Source organism: Populus alba, chromosome 16 (assembly GCF_005239225.2).
Source record: "Populus alba chromosome 16, ASM523922v2, whole genome shotgun sequence".
In the NCBI taxonomy this organism is placed as follows: Eukaryota; Viridiplantae; Streptophyta; class Magnoliopsida; order Malpighiales; family Salicaceae; genus Populus; species Populus alba.
The window spans coordinates 8,953,465-8,972,012 of record NC_133299.1 but is presented as its reverse complement, the minus strand read 5'-3'; the positions used below and the strand labels follow the sequence as shown (position 1 = coordinate 8,972,012).

Sequence of the window (18,548 nt, the reverse complement as noted above, 5' to 3'; positions counted from 1 at the left end):
ATAGGGTGTAAAATTACACAAAAAAGTACACTCTCAGGTATTAAAGATACAAGGTGTATAAATGCAATGCTAAGATTCAGACTTTAGAATGGTTAGGATTTAACACAATAAGGTAGAAACTCTTTCATGAAGAGAAATCTGCCTTGAACCTTAGAAAAGACCAATGAATAGAAACCCGACTTAGAAAAAAAAACAATCAAACAACAATGCAACTTACTTTAAGTAAGGTGCACTGGGGGTGATGCGTTTTTTCCTTGCACAACTAGTCCCTTACTCAGACTCTCGCAGACCATAGGTTCCTAGTGACCATAATATTAGGTGGCAACTCCTAAATATTAATAATAATTTTATGATTAAATCCAAAAACCCTTCCCAACACACAACAACTCACACATGAGGCATGACAAGAGCCTCTTCCATCACCAGACGAAGTCGCTGCGCGGGCTCACCCCACAATAATATTATTAAATTAATGATCTTCTTAAACCTAATTAAGTCTATGACCCGAGTCTCAAGTTTTTTATGTTGACAACGCTAAGCATTTTTTTATGTTTAAAAACAATTGGTTTAACCCGTAATATAGCTCGGGTCACCAATCTAGTTTTAAAACTCAAATAGAAAGTGAAAACCACAAAGGACATTAAATTGAAGTTATCTCAGGCCATGTGTTGGACGGGTTGATCCTTGTAAATTAAAAACATCATTTCAATTGTTTTTTTTTATTCAAATTGACATTATTTTGAAAACAAATTAAATAAAAAATCAAATTGGGTTTTGATCGAGTCGATTAGGTCAAATCGATTCAACTCTAAGTTAATATTTTTTTGAAACCCCAACCTAGATTGGCTAAGTCTCAGGTTGACTTATTGGACTAGGCTAGGTTTTACAACTATGCATGAAATAATACCAAATTAATGACATGTTATGTTCTTCGTTCTTTATTTTTTATGATTTTTTTTAACTTTTTTAATAGATTCTTATACTTGATTAAATTATTTTTGTCTTTCCATACTGTTTCACTGTATAGAATGCTACTAAATCATTGGTTAATACTATGTTATGGGTCAGATCAATTTTTTTTTATCAGAAAAAAAAAATTGTAGGCATTGCTAACGTGTTATCTAGTAGAAAAAAAAATTAAACTACGTGGAGGTTGATCTCATGTAACTCGGTTAACTTGACGAACCCAAAGGCAACTAGGATGACAAATAAAAATATAGTTTGACTAAAAAAAATAAAAGACAACATTTATTTTTAAATGTTAAGACATCAACATATTTGATTGACTTAGGTTAACCTAAGCTAACATACCAAAACCATATCTCAGGATATGAGACTATGATAACCTCATATAAAATAAATTAAAATAAATTATGAAGCTCAATTCTCAATAAAACATGTACAAATGCAACACAACCAAAGATTTTTAGAGGTATGTAGAGTATTAAAGATAGTGTAACATATCATTCGAAAGTTTGGAGTGGTTTGTGAAAATCAAGTACCCATGATTACATGCAATTGATAAGATAAACAATTGTACCAACAACATCAAACTAAAATCATTAAGTCATATGAGTTGCTCCCACAATTGTTTATACTATCTCTTGTATGTATTTACTTTTATGCTCGACAATTCTATTCTTCTGAGGAGTATGTGACCATAAAGTCTTATGTCTAATTCCATTATTATTATTATAAAATTCTTTAAACTCTTGACTAAATTGTTCCCTTTCATTATCGAATCAAAGAGTTTTAATGCATATGAAAACCTGAGTTTGTACAGGATGTAAAAACTACTTAAAAATAAATAAGATATCATTCTTATATTTTAATACATATACCCAAGTTACCCTAGTACAGTCATCAATAAAAGTGACAAACCATCTAAAACCAGCAGTAGTACGGGTGCAGGACCCTATAGATCTAAATGGATAATCATAAAAGGTGCATTACATTTATTATAACTAGTGGGGTAATTTGTTCGATGACTTTGAAACTAGAAGGTAGTCATTTATAAATAAAGTAGGGAATAAATGCTATAAATAGCTAAATGATAAATGTCCTAACTGGTAATGCCACAACCAAATTTCTTGTCCTTGCCTCTATGAAGATCGAACATAATAAGTTTTACCAAGGTCCAGATCATCCACATAATATAACCTTCTCTCTTAGTACCATGAACAAAAATCATCTTCATGAGAGCATCTTAAAAAAAAAAAAAAAATGAGGAGTATATTAGCATATAATTGTTTAAATCTTTTGTTACCTAACCCACTGATAACACTTTTGTGGAGACGAAAAGTATAAAAAAAGTATTGAGGAGAGTGAACATGGTTGATAAATTCATTGTTCCTCCTCTTGAAACTGGTTATGTATAACCATTGGCATTTGATATAGCTTGCCTTCAAGGAATTGATTTTGTTTTAAATTCATTTGGATCATATGTCATGTGATTTATCCCTTCAAGTCAATAATCCAATTGTTTATATTTTCACCATTCGATACTATATTTATAGAACCGATAATACCTAGGTCAAGGTTAGTAAACTAATGATGAGGTTGACTGTTGAGTGGCACAAATATGTGTGGGTCTATATTAGTGACTAATGTTGTTTGGTCATCCCTCTTTTTTTAAGCCTTCAAGTTCATACCACCATTCCTGGTACCTGTGTAGTTGAAAACACGTGTTTTTGGTGTGTTTATTTCCTCCACAATGAGTGGACTCACCCTTAAAGTCTCCAATTCTAACAAAAGATAACCTGCTGGAATTTTATCCACGAAAACTAGGCTTAGGCTGAATGGCATGTCTATTAGCCCATAAGGGATCATAAGTTTGTTTAAATGGATTTCCACCAAGTCCAACCTGTTTATTTGGGTTTATGAGAGTTAATTCCTTCAAATCATTCAAATCCTTATCACCCCTCAATTATTAACCAACAACCATATTTTTCTCATCGTAACGCTACACCTCTAGATTTTCACACTTCCTCTTATAGTCTCGCCCTAATTTCATGTATCCCTCTCTTGGCCGTTTATTAACAAGCGAAAACTATTGTCATCTACTCTTGTTGTTTCCATTATCAAAGTTCATCAATTGTGTTCTCTTCTCACCTGAGCAAAAGTCTGCTCAACCAATAAAAGTGATGTCTATTGAAGAATGCCTTGACATACCCAGTCAAATTGGCTATCTAAACCATCTAAAAAGGTGTAGATTTGGTTTTTTTGTAGTAGTTTATTGTACTTTTTTATGTCTTTATCATAGACTATAGTGTTTAGGCATATTGAATCAATCTCTTTCGCCAGGGATTTTAGAGTCTAGCGTAATAGTCCTTTAAGAGATATGGGCATTGTTTAGCTTGACTAACCTTTCTTTTTAGATCATACACTTGAATCATATCTCTTCCATCATAATAAATTGTTGCAATGACATCCCAATATCCTTTAGTTATAGGAAAACAGATAAAGTTTTCCAATAACTTTTAGCTATAAAAAGCCAGATGAAGTTTCCAATTAATTATAGGAAAAATAATGAAGTTTCCTAATATCCTTTAGCTATAAGAAAATGGATTAAATTACCCCTTGATATTAATTTTAAATTTTTTACTTCCAGAAGTATTTTAGTCGTTTCACTGTGTATTTAAAATGAGAAAAGACTTATTTATTCTTGATTAATTTGATAATGATCAATAGACCATGTAAGAAGATTTAAATGCTCCAAATAATCAGTGTTAAGTTTTTTAAATGAAGAAGTAAAACTATGAAAAATAAATAATGTTTTACGTACTAGCTACAATGAAAATCCTCTTTGATTAGCTTTTGTAAATTGTAATTTTAAAATTAAATAATAATTATTTATTTTTGATTAATAAATGCATGGGTAATTTGTAAATTAAGCGACTTGATGTCGTTTTTTTTAAATATTTTTTTATTTTAAAAAAAATCAAAATATTATATATTTTTTATATTTTTTTAAATTTAGTTTTAACATTAACATATTAAAATAATTTAAAAACATTAAAAATCAATTTTAAACAAACGTTTGACGTGATGCCAAACGCCCTCTAATAAGGCAAGCATAGTCCAGCAGCTGCGAGTTATCCGGTTCTATAAATATACCTGCCCGTTACTCCTCTATAAATGTCATCTCTCTCCCTTGATCCCTATCTTCCTTTCAATCTGTTTTTCAATCCTCCAATTTCCCTCCAAAAATATTACCCTAATCCCACTAAAACCGTAATTTTTCTATTACTCCCTCTAGGTTTTATCATAATAAATCACTTTTCACTTTTACTCTGTCAATTCTCTAATTAATTTGTCGGTTTTTCATTTCTCTCTTTCCTACAGTTCATTGCTTCTTTTCTAGATTAGGGTTTTCACTTTCTGTTTGATTCCTTAGGAAACTATAGCAGAAAGAAAGAAAACAAGATTTCCCTTCTCGTATGATTCTTTCCACGTCGGGGTTGAAATGGCCTTGTATTTGGAAAATCCCTAATATTTCTTCTTTTTTGACATGATGGTTCAAATATGAGCAATGGAGGTGAAGAGAATACACCGGGAAGAGTCAAATCCGATGACTTTGGCCGCGCTGTATCAAGAATGGCAGTGGCTCAGATATGTGAGAGTGCGGGCTTTGACGGGTTCAAGAAATCTGCTTTGGATTCTCTCAGTGATGTCACAATCCAATACCTCTGTGACCTAGGCAAGACTGCAAGCTTCTACGCCAACTTATCAGGTAGAACCCAATGTCATTTCTTTGATATAGTTAGAAGTTTTGAAGATATAATAATAGGAGCTTCACAAGGGTTTTTAGGTGCGTCCAGTTCTGGTAATTGTCTAGTCAATTCTGGTACGATTAAAGAACTTATTGATTTTGTGGGTTCTAATGATGAGATTCCATTTGCGCAACCAGTGCCAAGGTTTCCTGTTATTAGGGATAAAAAGTTAATTCCTACTTTTGAAAAAATGAGTGAAGTTCCGCCTGGGAAGCATATTCAGGCATGGTTGCCAGCTTTGCCCGATCCTCACACGTATTTGCATACACCTATGTGGAATGAGAGGCTTGTAGATCCTCGTGCAGAAACGATCGAGCAAGCGAGGCAGAGGAGAAAGGCAGAGAGAGCTTTGTTGAGTTTGCAGAAGAGGTTGTTGAGTAATGGCTCAGCAGGGGCTTCATCCTCAGGGATTAGTAATAATGTTAAAGAGTCAGGAGTAATTGATAGTGGTCAGTTTCTTGCCATGCCATCAGAGTCTGGGAAGAAGGATGTTTCTCCAGTTGTGCTGTCAGATAAGCTAAAAAACCATATTTCTGTGATGCAGGCATTTGCGCCTGCTATTGAAGCAGCAAAAGAAAGTGGAATTTGTGACGATGGAGATTTTGAGAGGAAGACACTTCTGGAAAAAAGACCTGCTGTGATTTTTAAGTTTAAGACTGGAAAGAAGTTGCTTGGAGAGTCTTTGGATCTGAGTCTTTCGAAGAAGGGTGGGAGGAGTATAGGGCATTGGTTAGGGCGGGATGACGAGAGGGATGACAAGAAGAGGAGAGCTGAGTATATACTTAGGCAGTCAATGGAAAACCCTCAAGAACTTACACAGTTGTAAACTAATTTCAAGACTGACTGGCTAATTCAGAAGTTGGTTTTAGTAGGGGCTATTGGTTCACTTATTATTTCAGGGACATATTTGTTGTTCCTGCACAGATATTATGAGATTCTTATTGAGTATCCCATGCAAACTATAACGAATTTTTAGGTATGTGAATGCTTTTGCTTATGTTACTTTAGCTTTAGTCTCAAGTGATTCTTTGACAGTGAAGATTGTGCTTCTTTGTTCCGTCATTAGATGTTGTATCAGCATTGAATTTTATTGAGTGATGGACAAAATGTGCTCTTTGATTCTGGCCAATATCACCTGGACATACAACAAAAAGATAATATTTAGGATACTGTGCATTTCCACATGAGCACCTTAATGTTTGCAAAATTTTGTTTTGAGGTTGTCTGGATTGTTGGGACATTCAGACCATACTGATGCGTAATGTTTGTGTTTGGAGAACAATTTTGCGTTGATTGTGTCAAATAACTTGGGGATGGGAAGTCGCTCCCCTATACACAACAACGCGTGCATCTTGGCAATCACATTCTTTTTGTTATAGAAATAGAATTAAGAGATAATTGATCGTGTGTTTGTTGAAACAGTTACCCTATTTCGTCAGGTTCTTACATTTTGAGTATAGAGTGAGGCAATTCAATGCCTTGTATCTGGCCACTCTCGAGCTGCAGATTCACTAGCCCAGTTGTTTTTCGTTGCAATCAACTATATTGCTGCAGCCTCTGAATAGTAATTTTCCAACTTTTAATTAATGATAAATGTTTTCTTAATTTAATCAGCTGCAAATTTTGATCATTTTGGAAGTTGATTCTCTTCAGGTCTGCCGCTTTATAGTAAAGTCGATCTGTATACAGTGAAAACAGGCAAGAGACACCGCCCAGTGCATAAGCTATCGTAGCTTTTGCTTTGACATACAGCTTCCGTTATTTGGCTTTAAAGCTATAATCGAGTTGTTAACGATGGAAAAACTACCAGCTCATGCAGCAAAGTGACAGGATATCAGAATCAAGAAACATCAATTTATATGCAGAAAAATTCTTCCATGAGAAAGAGCCGAGAAAGCCATGTTTTTAGAGCAGGATGACGCCACGGTCCATTCCACCAGTCAATCAACAGCATGCTGGGACGAGATTAACCCATGCATTTACAATGCCACTCCGATGTCCTCTCATGTGCAAACCTGTTGCAAGAGGACAGAGTTATTGGACTGATCATTAACAAATCAAAGTGAACACCACAAAAACGCCCTGCCCAGATCCAAATACAAAACTCAAATGCTAAAGATGCAAAACACATAACCCAGTTCAAGTTACATGACCATGATGAACAGTGATGATGAATATACGACCACTACAAATCCAAAGGGACGATCATAATTATGTAATCCTAACAACTTGACAGTAGCCCTGTTGAGTTGATGAGCTTCTCTTTCGGAGTGTGAATTTGATTGAGAAACAATAATCTATTCAAATATGTTGGAGGTGAATCTTCCATTGCTTTAATGACCTTAACGTTTTGATTTCATGTTGATTTCTGGAACAAATACTTTTCCACGATGGTTGAAGATTATGAAATCCAGGTTGTCTGGCAAAGAAACCATCCTCCATTGAAGAATATATGAATAATGTCAATGGCCCGTTATAGTGTAAAAACAACATTACTAACAACCACATTTGGTGTAATTCACATCTCCAAGCATATGTAGTGTAGAAAGAATCAACACAACTAAAGCATGCCCTCTAAGGAACATGAAATTTGACACGGGAAACTTGACCATCTTTAGCCTACCACCAAGTCTGGGCTAGACATGTGGAGACGATTGCTATTGTAAGTTGTAGCTAACAAAATGGTGAAGGAGCCAGAATTTTCAAGACAATAGTGAGCTGCTTTGGCCTTCAGACTGTCTTTTTTCTCATGGTCAAAAAGGCCGGGTGGGTGGGTGGGTGATTCAAGGACGAGATCCAAGGGTTTTTCTTGAGTGGATTCTAAAGCTCAAGGGTTGCTTTCTTCCATTCTACAAGGGATTTTGTGCTTGTACTCTTTTGAGCGTATGCCTTTTAACTTTGTTAGTTAGGAAGTCATTGGTGTGTATCCACTAGATTCCTTGTGGACTCAAGGGATTACTCTTGTAGTTATGATCTTTTCAACCCTTAATTTCATCAACCACTGGATCCAGATTATATGCCCTGTGGTTTTTCCCTCTTTAAAGGTTTTCCATGTAGATTGCTTGCATTCTCTACTTGGATCATAATTGTTCCCTGTCTTATATGCATCATTGTTCAATGTTCATCTTTTACCGTGCTAATTAAACTTTCAACAAATCCACCAATTGAACACAATCTTCAAGCAATAAGTAGCAAGATAAACACAATCAACTACGATGCAAAATAACAACATAAGTGTCCAGGATGAGAACGCAAGCAATTTAAATAAAACCATCTAAATGATGGAAATCTATGGGGGATAATCTGTTCCACTAATTAGTGAGAGCAAGAGTGCTAACAATGGCTCCTTAACTAACAAAATTTTGGAACACATCCAAGGTAGAATGAGGAAAAAAAACTGCTGTGCCTAGATCTTGAACCATCCAAACCATAGGATGAGGTCTTTCCCATGGTTTCAGGAAACAAACAAAAGTCAGAAAACAAGGCTGACTTGGTCCAGTCCTTACACTGACTTGGCTTCTCTACATTTTTTTTTTTTTTTTTTTTGTTTTTTTTTAATCATGTTTTCATCTATTACCTGAAACAACAAGCCTATGTCTAAATACAATTCACGTCAATCTAGCCTAAAAACAATAGTAGTAAGCCTAGAGGCCCCATTGCCATGGTCAAGGCTTAAGAAAAATAACAAGCCCTCTTCTTGCATATCAAGAAAATTTTAGTTTGATTTAGTCCCTTGTAAAGTGAAATCTTCAGTCAAACAAACTTACATTGATATGCACATGATTATGCTTGCAAGGGCACACTGTAGAGCAAACATATAACTTGACAATGAAGAAATGGTAGTCTACAGTTCAATCTAGAATTCCTAGGAAATTAATCATAAAGTCAGAATGTGTTCAAGCTATATGAAGGTACAACGCCCCACTTAAGGATTCTTAAGGATTTCTATATGTTCCTTAATTATCAAGTCATGATCTACAAGATACGAAGACACTGTCCAGCTGACCAATTAATGGACCCTTGATTTACAATAAAGTATGCTTATCATGTGGCAAGAATCAACAGAAATAGCTTTAGGTGCAGTTGAGACTATTGCTGTACCATTAACATTACCAGACTGGGATAGGAAATTTAAACAGTATCTTCAAAATCCAGATACTGATAAGTCAGAAGCGATAAAACCATTACATGGTTTATCTTACATTTCATTCAGGAAAAGTCATGACCATCTCGTGAATTAAAAAGAGGAAACTTCCCTTATAACATCTGGAAACTACATAATTTATATCTAATCTAAGTTTGCCATGATCAATAAAAAGTGAATGACAACACTGTACATCAGATGCTGCAAAGAATGGTTTCATGTATACTTTTTTAAAGCATGCAATGGGAATAGCACTTGTATGGCACCCAAAGGAAAGAAACCTTCAGAAATAAGTGTCACAACTAATAAGAGTAAGCAAGCAAACATGCCTCTCAATGGAAGTAAATCACTAAAAATTCTGCAGTATGGGTTCATTCTCAAACGAGCTCTTTGTCTTAGTTGGCACATTAATCTGGATACCATGTATCAACCAACTCAAGGAAATCAAGGGCCACCCTAAGGAAAACGAAAAACAAAACAAGAACCAACCTGAGGAAAACTAGAAACAGTTGAAGCTCATGTCAACTAGAAAGAATACTTCCCAATAGAAGTTTACAGAGTTTCGCTCAACAATGAAAGGGCAACATCCTTTTTCCAAAAAACAAAAACAAAATTCAAAGGCTGCTTATTTTCAACGTAATACATATAAATTTCTCAAAGTGATGAATAACACACTCCTTAAAGGGAAACGTGATTACCTCATTAACTAACTCAAATATACTCACAACAGTGAGTAAATCAGTCTTATTTGTTTATTTATTCTCAATTTCTTAAAGAGCAATCTGATTACTTGACAGTGAATTACTCATATTTTATCGGCCCAAAGTAAATTTATATAACCCAATGAACGATCTGCATATTTGAGTTGGAAAATGAATAGAAAGAAATCTCAATAGACGAAATTGAGAGATATAAATATAAAGACAAAGAAAGAATGAGTTACCTATTGTCATCAGAATTAGGATGAATAGAGAGAAAGATGCCAGGCACAGTTATGGCTGCCCACGTACACAAAACCAGCCCCACAATCAACTCCACCACCACCTGCATAAACATCCACACACACCCAAATAAGAGATTTAAAAAAAAAAGTCAACAAAAAAGAGAAATAGAAGGAAAGGAAAGGAAAGGAAAGGAGAAGTAGAGAGAGAGATAAGATACATTGAAAGGAGGTCCAGAAAACTCATCCTCTGTAATCTTCAACAAACCCTCATCTGAATCACCACCACCATCAGCATAAATAAACAGAAATAACAAAAAAGAAGAACAATCAGAAAAAAGAAGGAAAGATATAAGAAAGAGAGAGAGGGAGAGAGAGTATGATGTGCATACATTGAGTGGTTGAATAAGCGGCATGAGAGAGAAGTAAAACTCCAACAAATCCAATAACAAATCCTACCGAAAAACCCATTTTATTTTTCTATGTTACCCGAGATGGCTTGCTCCTCCTCCTAGTGAAGCAGACAAATCAGTCAGTGACAGAGAGGAAGGCCTTCAGTCTCAGATTTGTGCGAGTTCCATTCATTAGCCCGCCGTTACTTGCTGTCGCGGTAGGAAATTTTTTTTTTTTTTTTAATTTGATATTTGTTTGGAAGTATATAAAAATAATATTGTTTTATTTTTAATATTAATGCATTAAAAATTAAAATGATATATTTCAAAAAATATTTAATATTTTTCAACGGGTTTTTTTTTTGCAGTTGCTGTCAAACGACACGACGTTGTATTTGAAGAAGATACGTTAAATTTAAAGCACCCTTTTTAACACTTTGCGTAAATACGCACCGTATTACGCTATTACTTCTTAACATCGCACCTACAAAATAATAAACGCGTCCTTTTTCTTCAAGACTAGCAGAGAGCATATCTATATAGAAGAAGAAGATAACGCAGACAGGCATGCCATGGTGCTGTGACCCTCATCTCCTTTTCTATTTCTTTAAGGTAACCCCCTTTTCTTTTTCCTTTTCCTTTTCTTTTTGGGTTTCTGCTTAAACTACTGAAGTGTTTTTTTCTTCTTTCATGTTGGATTCGAGTGTTATTACAAGTGAATAAACAACATTTTCAAAGATAAGGGAACCACTGGTGTCTGACTATTGTAAACAATCCAATTATAGGGATTGGATTTTCAAAGATAAAGAAAGCAACCAAGATAGTTCAACTTAATTCTTTTGTGCTCTTATATATAACCTTCTGCTTACAGTTGCTCGGTGAGTTAATATAGAGGCGGCAGCAAAAGGAGGAAACATGTGTCAACTTCTAAATTCAGTGGATGGAACTCTATCCTTATTAAACAAGTTGACGTTTTATGCTTTTCCTACCAAAACATCGGAGTTTCGTCATCCAAAATCTTCTCCATACCTCGGAAACAAGACTGCCAGACGTTGGAGATTTCGTGGTGTTCGATTATTATCCTTACAAGGTTCCTTGCCTTTTTTAAAAAATAAAAAATAAATGCACGATTAGTAGTAACATTTAACATTTTATCTTTGTTTCTTCTCATGTCTCATTTTTCTTTTTCAAGTTTAATTTAATGTTCTTGGCAGGTGGTTCAGAGGCAGCAGATCATGTCAAAAGCTCTAACAAATTTAAGGTACCAAGAAATCTGGCTGATGTTCCCTTATTGGCAGGTGCTGTTGCTGGAATGGGGCTAGTTTCTAAGAATTAGCTTTTCCTTTTTCTTTTTTCTTTTTTTGTGGATAGTACTGATAATTATATTTTTAATCTGTTACCAGTACAGTAATTCTTTTATGTACCTGAACATATTGATGGTTCAACAGGAGTTAAAAATATAAGTCATTGTATGTCTAATTGTAAACTGCAATGGATTCTCATCTGTTGATCATTATTGGAAGGTTAAGTTGGTGTACATTATCATCAAACTTTCATATCATTAAATTTGGATGATATCGACAAAACTGGCAGAAGTTGTGTATTTTCTTTGTGAAGCCTCTACCATCGGTGGTTTTTTGGACAAGAGGATTACTATCCCAACAATCCACCTCATAAAACTGGTGTGTTTGTAGTCATGAAATTTTAGTTGGCATTCCTGTTGGTATACCACTTTCCAAGTTTACAGAAAATGTTTGTTCTATTAAGTTGAACTGAACTGTTTTGCAATTCCTGTTCAAATGCCTTCCCATCATTTGCTTGAGCTTTTAGTTGAAGCAACTTCAAATGCCCATGATAGACAAAACACAGGACTCCTTAATTTATATTTGTATGATGTGTCTGCTTAGTCTGGCTAAGTATTCCTTAAAAATGATTTTTTCTTGTTGGTTGGCTGAGATATTTAATTGTAACTCTCAATTGGGTTTTGTTCTTAGGCTGATTGTTGTGATGAAGGAGAAATGGAGCCTTTCCCACATGTACAAACTCTTAGAAAATTTCCTAAGGAGGAGCTGGTGGGAAAAGTGGTCATGGTCAGATTTGATAGTACCAATTTACTTAGGGAAGAAGAACAGGACCAGAGTTCTCAATCAGTGTCAAGTGCAGTTTTCACGATTAAATATCTACATGAAGCTGGAGCAAAAATAATTCTTGTGAGTGACTGGAGGAAGAAAACTAATTCGCAGCTTCATGATGTTGAGACTGTTGCAGGTATCATTCCTAGAGCACTTCAAAGAGATTGCTTCACATTGTAGGACCAGTCCAATATGGTTGTAAACAGCTTCAGAAATAATTCATGACAATCTCTTTGTTCCAGACATGATATCATCAGTTATCCAACACAGAGTTGTTACCATTAAATGCGATTATTCTGCTGTGTTGTTGAAAATGGAAGTCCTGAAGAAAGCAGATATATTCCTTCTTGAGAACCTTTCAGAGTACAAAGAGGAAGTTGCCAATAATTCAAAGTTTGCTGAACTATTATCATTAGGAGTTGATATTTTTGTTAACGACTCCTTTTCGCAGTCTCATAAAATTCTTGCATCAACAGTTGGTATTGCTCGCTTTTGTTCTGCTTGTATAGCTGGTTTTCACTTTGAAGAGAGCCTTTGTCAGCTGAAGAAGGTTGCTAGGACTAACAAAAGACCATATGTTGCAATTGTATGTCTCCACTGCTACACATATCTTTCACTTAGCTTCATTAGTTTAAAAAGTTGCTTCCCCCTCTTTAAGTGAGTATTAACTTTTGCATGTTTCCTTTTGCTCTTCACTTATTGCTAGAATTATCTTATCTGATGCAGATTGGAGGGGGTAATCTCCATGACAAAGCAGCTGCATTGCATTTTTTAGTTTCCAGATGTGATGGACTGGTCTTTGTTGGGATGATGTCATTCCAAATAATGCATGCTTTGGGACTTTCTGTTCCTTCATATCTGGTAGAACCCGGGGCGTATAAAGCAGCTTTAGATATAATCCAAATTGCACATGATAGAAACATTCCCATTCTACATCCCATGGATTTTTGGTGCATGAATGAGCATCTTCCAGAGAAAATGGGCATATTTCCTTCTCATCATATTTTGGATGGTGAGATTCTTCCCACAATTATTACATTTTTTGGCTTCATGTATGTCCTTCCTTTCAATGATTTAATATCCAAGCTCTTGAATTTATATTTGGTTGGGTAAATTAGTGCCTCCCTCTATATTCTTCTAATTTATTCCTCAACCTGCTACTTTTGAAATTTAGATTGTCAGCATTTCTTTTTGCAATTACCAAAAACTTCATCAAAAGTGCTATAGTCGTCACGGTTTTACACTGCCTTCAAGGAGTTAGAGTTAATATTTGAAACTATCTTCCTCTTTAAACTTTCCATATTGACTTACTTCATTGTTCTTTCAGTTATTCTAGTGGCCGCATATTACATGAGAAAGCTATATATATATATAAAGTGTTTGTGGCCCCCCTGCAAGTACCATGTGGTATATACTTGTCTAATCAATAGCAGAAAGAAGAAAAATGCATCACTATAATATAGAATTGATATGTCTGCTGCATCCTTCCGTGGTAATATTATTTCAAATGCTACCACAATCAAAGCAGCTCCTTTAAATTTGTATGTTTGATGACTCCACATTTATAAATTGTTATTATTGACCATTCTTAGATGTAACAAGTTCTGCGCTTGAAGTATCTTATGTTCCTTATATTTTAGGTTGGCTACCTGTTGATCTTGGTCCTCGGTCATTGGATGAATTAAACTCTTTACTAGTGAAATGCAAGGTAAAAAGGAGTTGTTGCTGAGCATCCATTGTTTTTAGCTGATCCAAACTCCATGTTTTTTTGTTTATATTCAACACTTGTTAATTGATGAGAGCTTATTAGTAGAGCGTATAGGTGATTCATTAGCCATAACTTTCATTTACTATAATGAGAAGAATTTTAATTCATCTATCTGGAGATGGTAAACTTTGACGCATTATATTTCTATCTATTTGGCTCTGTTCATTTTACAATATCTTACCTCTTTATACCCACTTACTTTCAATGGTGTTGCACTGAGAATCAAGGCATAGAAGTTCTGTTTTTTTTTTTTTTTTTTCAGTTCAATTTACTAATTATGGCTTTTTTAGTTTTCATGAAGTAAATAAATCATATTGAACTTATTTTTATCAATTGACGACATTTCTGTTTCAAAAAGCCATTATTTGTGGAATTCTGCTCGTGTATGTTGTATTTTGCTTTTAATTGGCAGCTCATTGTTGATTACTATCAGACTTAACTGAGTTTTTTTGCTTGTATTACAGAAAATTCTATGGATTGGTCCAGTAAAATTCAAGTTCTCAGGTGAATGCGCAGACGGGGCATCTAAATTGGCTCAAGCACTTAATGAATTAAGGCAAAGAAATTGTGATATCACTGTGGTGGGGAATATGGCATGCCAAGCAATGGTGATGGAATCAAAGTCTGTCTTGGTTAATGACATGATTGAAAATGCTTCAGTTCTATGGGAATTTTTCAAAGGAAGAAAGCTTCCCGGGGTTATGGCCTTAGATAGAGTATGTTCCGTCAACTTCACTATTTATTTTTTGCTGTAGTAATCAAAACTAAAATGAGGATTTTCCTAGATGAGACCATGGTAAAGAGTACAGCTGTTAACATTGAGGGGAGTATTTTGCAACCATCATAGTTCATCATATTTCTTTGGATGGTGTTAAAGAATATAATTTTACAGGCCCATCACTTCTTGCGATTTGATAAAACTGATGTCTTGGTTGCATAATATCCTCACTTAAGTAGTTAAGAGATCTATCCTACCTATTCTTGCTTGAAGGTTTCGAAGACATCAATGTGCCAGCTTTTTATGATGATTTTCTTGGGCATTGTTCCTTTCATGCTTTGTGCAGGCATATCCATTTGAGATCGATTGGAAGTCTGCCTATTGTAATCCAGCTCAACCATTGGTGGTTGATATTGGAAGTGGTACATTTTCCCTTTTCTCTTCCTACTATTTGATTTCCTCGTATTTGTTGCTTCAAAAGTTAAGTACATGTGAGATTGAGTAGTTGACATTTGAAGTTGTATCTATTAATCTGTTTGATTTGCTCTTATCTGCTGTGAAATATGTGTGAAGTATTGAACGGAAAATGAGTACGTTGGGTACAGAAAAACAAATGTCAAATAGTGATTTTTATAAGACTAAACCATGATATGCCCATCTTGTGGGAACGTGTGTCTGTGTCTGACAAAAAGGTTATGTTATTATGGTTCTTTCATCCATTTGACTAAAAATGGCAGGTAGTGGACTATTTCTTTTGGGGATGGCTAGGAGAAGAAAGGATTTGAATTTTCTTGGTCTAGAAATCAATTCAAAGGTTATTTGTTCTTCTGGGCTTCTGCTTTCTTTCTTTTTTTCTATTTACTTTTACGTCTTTCCTCTTTGATTCAATTTCTTACTTCTGTTTTGTTTTATTTTATTTTATTTTTTCAAAAACTTTAGCTTGTAAGACGCTGTATGGATTCTGTTCATCAGCATGGCATTCAAAATGGGTACGGTCCTTGCTTTACTTCTGCAAAAATTTGCACATTTATGATATAGTAAACATAGGCTAAAAATAATTATGCTGTCCAAATTGGATGTTCATGACATCTTTGTAAATCATTGTGCATTTAAATTAGGATAGATTTCTGTTTGATTGAATATTTCCATCATTATGGCTAAGAAATGAGTTTTTCAATGTGAATCTGATGGTAGGGTAATTAATATTTTTGTTTTCGACAAAACTGTGTTTGCTTAAGATTATTGAATCCCTGCTTTATATATACAAGGCAATATGTAATTTTCCTGAATGCTTAATTTTCCGAATGAACTTTTGTATATATTTCTTTCACGTGTGCAAGTTTGGGGAGTGGATTTTCATTTATAATTGAACTTTTGAAAGATTTCTTTGCATTTTGACGAGTACTGATTGGAAATCATATTTAGTTCCTCATGTTATTAACTTTCTATTGCCAATTGCCCTGGGATTTTATTTACTCGTGTGGGAAAAGAGTAGGGATAGGCTTGTGTTCAAATATTGCCAATCATTAAGGAAAAAAAAATTGTGCAGGTAAAAGTTTGTTTTATTATCTCTAGATTTATGTAATTGTTTCATCTGTTTCTTTTGTTCTGCATGTTAGGTACTTCATTGTAACAAATGCTACAACAACATTTCGTTCCATAGTTTCTAGTTATCCAGGAGAGTTGGTACTTGTTTCGATACAGGTAGTGGATAGATTGTTCTTTCTACTTTCAATCTGTAGGATCCATTTCTTTGTGTGCATTTGTCAGTAACTCATTCTTGTTGCACTCCTAGGCATGGATTTATTGAGATCCAGATAATCTTCTAAACCATTTAGGTGATGTATTCTAATTTGTTGTATGAAGAATTTTAAATCTTCTATTTCAAGAAAATTGTTGTCTCACCGTCTTATTTCACCACAATACAATCATCACTTAATATCTCCATTTACCACCATCGAATATGAAACAATAGGTGCTGCTACATTCTTCTGTTGTCAGCCTCAGTGGTTTTTTTCCAAGGAGTAGTAATTTCAGATTATTTATGGATTCTGTCTTCTTTAAGAAAGCACTTTAGTCTCCTTGTAGGTGCAATAAAAGTACCTCAATAATCCAAAACAACTGCAAATTAGAAAATTGGCTAGTGGTTTTATCCCTTGTTTTCAATGAATTGCTGAGACTTGACATCTATGCCACATAAGGACAACCTTTATCACCTTGTTCAGTGTCCCAACCCTGATTTCAACAATCCAGAACATAGATGGAGAATGCTGCAAAGGTCATTAATTAAAGCTGTGGTGGATCTCCTTGCACTGGATGGGAAGGTAACACGAAGTTTTTGCAGCTTCCGTTTCTGATATTGTGTAATCCGTTCTTCATTACTCGATTTCCATCACAAAGCATGAAATGCTGCTTGCTCCAGCTTATTAACTCTATTCTGAATTTCTTGCGCCAGGTTTTCCTGCAATCTGACATAGAAGCAGTTGCTTTGAGAATGAAAGAATTATTTCTCAAAAATGGCAAGGGCAAGCTCAATCTATGGAATGATCAATACCATGCAAGAATGAATCTCGGGGAATGGCTTAAAGAGAACCCATTTGGAGTTATGTCAGATTGGGAGCAACATGTTATCGATCGCGGGGACCCTATGTACAGATTGATGCTTTCCAAATCATCTGGTATCGAATGATATCAAAGTAGCTGGTGAGTGAAGGCTCACTCTATATCACTTACCAGGATGCTGTTGGGATACCATAATACTTCTTGAAGATCATTTGCTGATCATTTCAATGTGGGGGCAGACCAAGGTTTTCCATTTTATTGGTCATGATATCTTATACTGATCACCTACAAGTTGTGCTAGAATATAAATCCTTGCAGCCTTGCCCCACCCCAAACCAAATAAATTGATGGAATTCTTGTGGCCACGGAGAGCTGAGGGGCGAATATCATCCATCATTCTAAAAGTTTGTTTACACCATTCTGTGGAAGGTAGTGGATAAGAAGAAAGTATCTGTAAACTTTTATGAATAACAAGAACAGAGACTCGGTACAAAAGAGATGCACTGCATTTGCTTTCGTTAACCAGCAAATTGGTTTTCAAAGTCGGGGTTTTCGAGCTTTTGGAGGCTGTAACTAATTGCTAACAGCAACATTAAATCTCAGCTGTGCCTGCAAAAATAGGAAAAACAAGTATTTCGTTATCATTGGCCGTTCGTCTTTTGTTCGTAGAAGCTTGAACATGAAACAAAGAATCAGTTGTGTTCAGCTGATGTCAACTTTGGACCTGTAACTTGTTCAATATTACTAGCATTATTTAGTATGTACTGTTCCTTCAGCCAATAAGAACTACAGTTTTTATAATTTTGTGAGCGTGGTCAGTAAATTTAACATTTACTGTTAAAAATTAAAAAAACAAAAAAAGTTGAACGGTGCAAGTGAATTGCACTGTTCACGTGAACAGTGCAATTCACTGTTGAACATTGTTGAAACTCATAAAAAAGCAGTATCTTGCTGCTTTTAAAAAATCATCCGATTTGTAACCAAACAGTATTGTCATGCATTTTGCAAACACAAATCTTCATCTTTTCTTTCCAAACATGAATAATGATTCACGTGCCTTTCCTTAAAGGAAGATGCTTTTTTTCTCCTTTTTCTTCTAGGAATATGGTAAATGTGACGA

The 18,548-nt window shown here is 34.9% G+C and overlaps 3 protein-coding genes across 12 annotated transcripts; 2 read left to right on the top strand and 1 right to left on the bottom strand.

Moving 5' to 3' along the window:
* The first annotated feature begins 4,108 nt into the window (after window positions 1–4,108).
* Window positions 4,109–5,792, top strand: LOC118045926 (transcription initiation factor TFIID subunit 8). Its single transcript, XM_035054682.2, has one exon. The coding sequence runs from the start codon at window positions 4,525–4,527 to the stop codon at window positions 5,596–5,598; it is 1,074 nt and encodes a 357-aa protein (XP_034910573.1). The 5' UTR covers window positions 4,109–4,524; the 3' UTR covers window positions 5,599–5,792.
* A 675-nt stretch (window positions 5,793–6,467) lies between these two features.
* On the bottom strand, window positions 6,468–10,391 carry LOC118045927 (membrane magnesium transporter). 3 transcript variants are annotated; one of them, XM_035054684.2, is made up of 5 exons: window positions 10,249–10,391; window positions 10,078–10,130; window positions 9,860–9,960; window positions 7,114–7,208; window positions 6,468–6,787 (listed from the first exon to the last, which is right to left on the bottom strand). In XM_035054684.2, the coding sequence occupies exons 1-4, from the start codon at window positions 10,325–10,327 to the stop codon at window positions 7,115–7,117; spliced, it is 327 nt and encodes a 108-aa protein (XP_034910575.1). In that variant the 5' UTR covers window positions 10,328–10,391; the 3' UTR covers window positions 6,468–6,787; window position 7,114. The 3 variants fall into 3 exon arrangements, with proteins under 3 accessions (XP_034910575.1, XP_034910576.1, XP_034910574.1); XM_035054685.2 differs by lacking the exon at window positions 7,114–7,208; XM_035054683.2 differs by lacking the exon at window positions 6,468–6,787 and having other exon boundaries at window positions 6,822–7,208.
* On the top strand, window positions 10,345–18,133 carry LOC118045925 (uncharacterized). 8 transcript variants are annotated; one of them, XM_073405063.1, is made up of 16 exons: window positions 10,345–10,466; window positions 10,617–10,860; window positions 11,120–11,191; window positions 11,228–11,338; window positions 11,463–11,509; window positions 12,243–12,516; window positions 12,623–12,966; window positions 13,107–13,392; window positions 14,021–14,088; window positions 14,613–14,864; window positions 15,213–15,288; window positions 15,604–15,680; window positions 15,806–15,855; window positions 16,486–16,570; window positions 17,092–17,190; window positions 17,322–18,133. In XM_073405063.1, the coding sequence occupies exons 3-16, from the start codon at window positions 11,164–11,166 to the stop codon at window positions 17,553–17,555; spliced, it is 2,031 nt and encodes a 676-aa protein (XP_073261164.1). In that variant the 5' UTR covers window positions 10,345–10,466; window positions 10,617–10,860; window positions 11,120–11,163; the 3' UTR covers window positions 17,556–18,133. The 8 variants fall into 8 exon arrangements, with proteins under 8 accessions (XP_073261164.1, XP_034910570.1, XP_034910568.1 ...); XM_035054679.2 differs by having other exon boundaries at window positions 11,120–11,338; window positions 12,857–12,966; XM_035054677.2 differs by having other exon boundaries at window positions 11,120–11,338.
* Window positions 18,134–18,548: the final 415 nt, after the last annotated feature.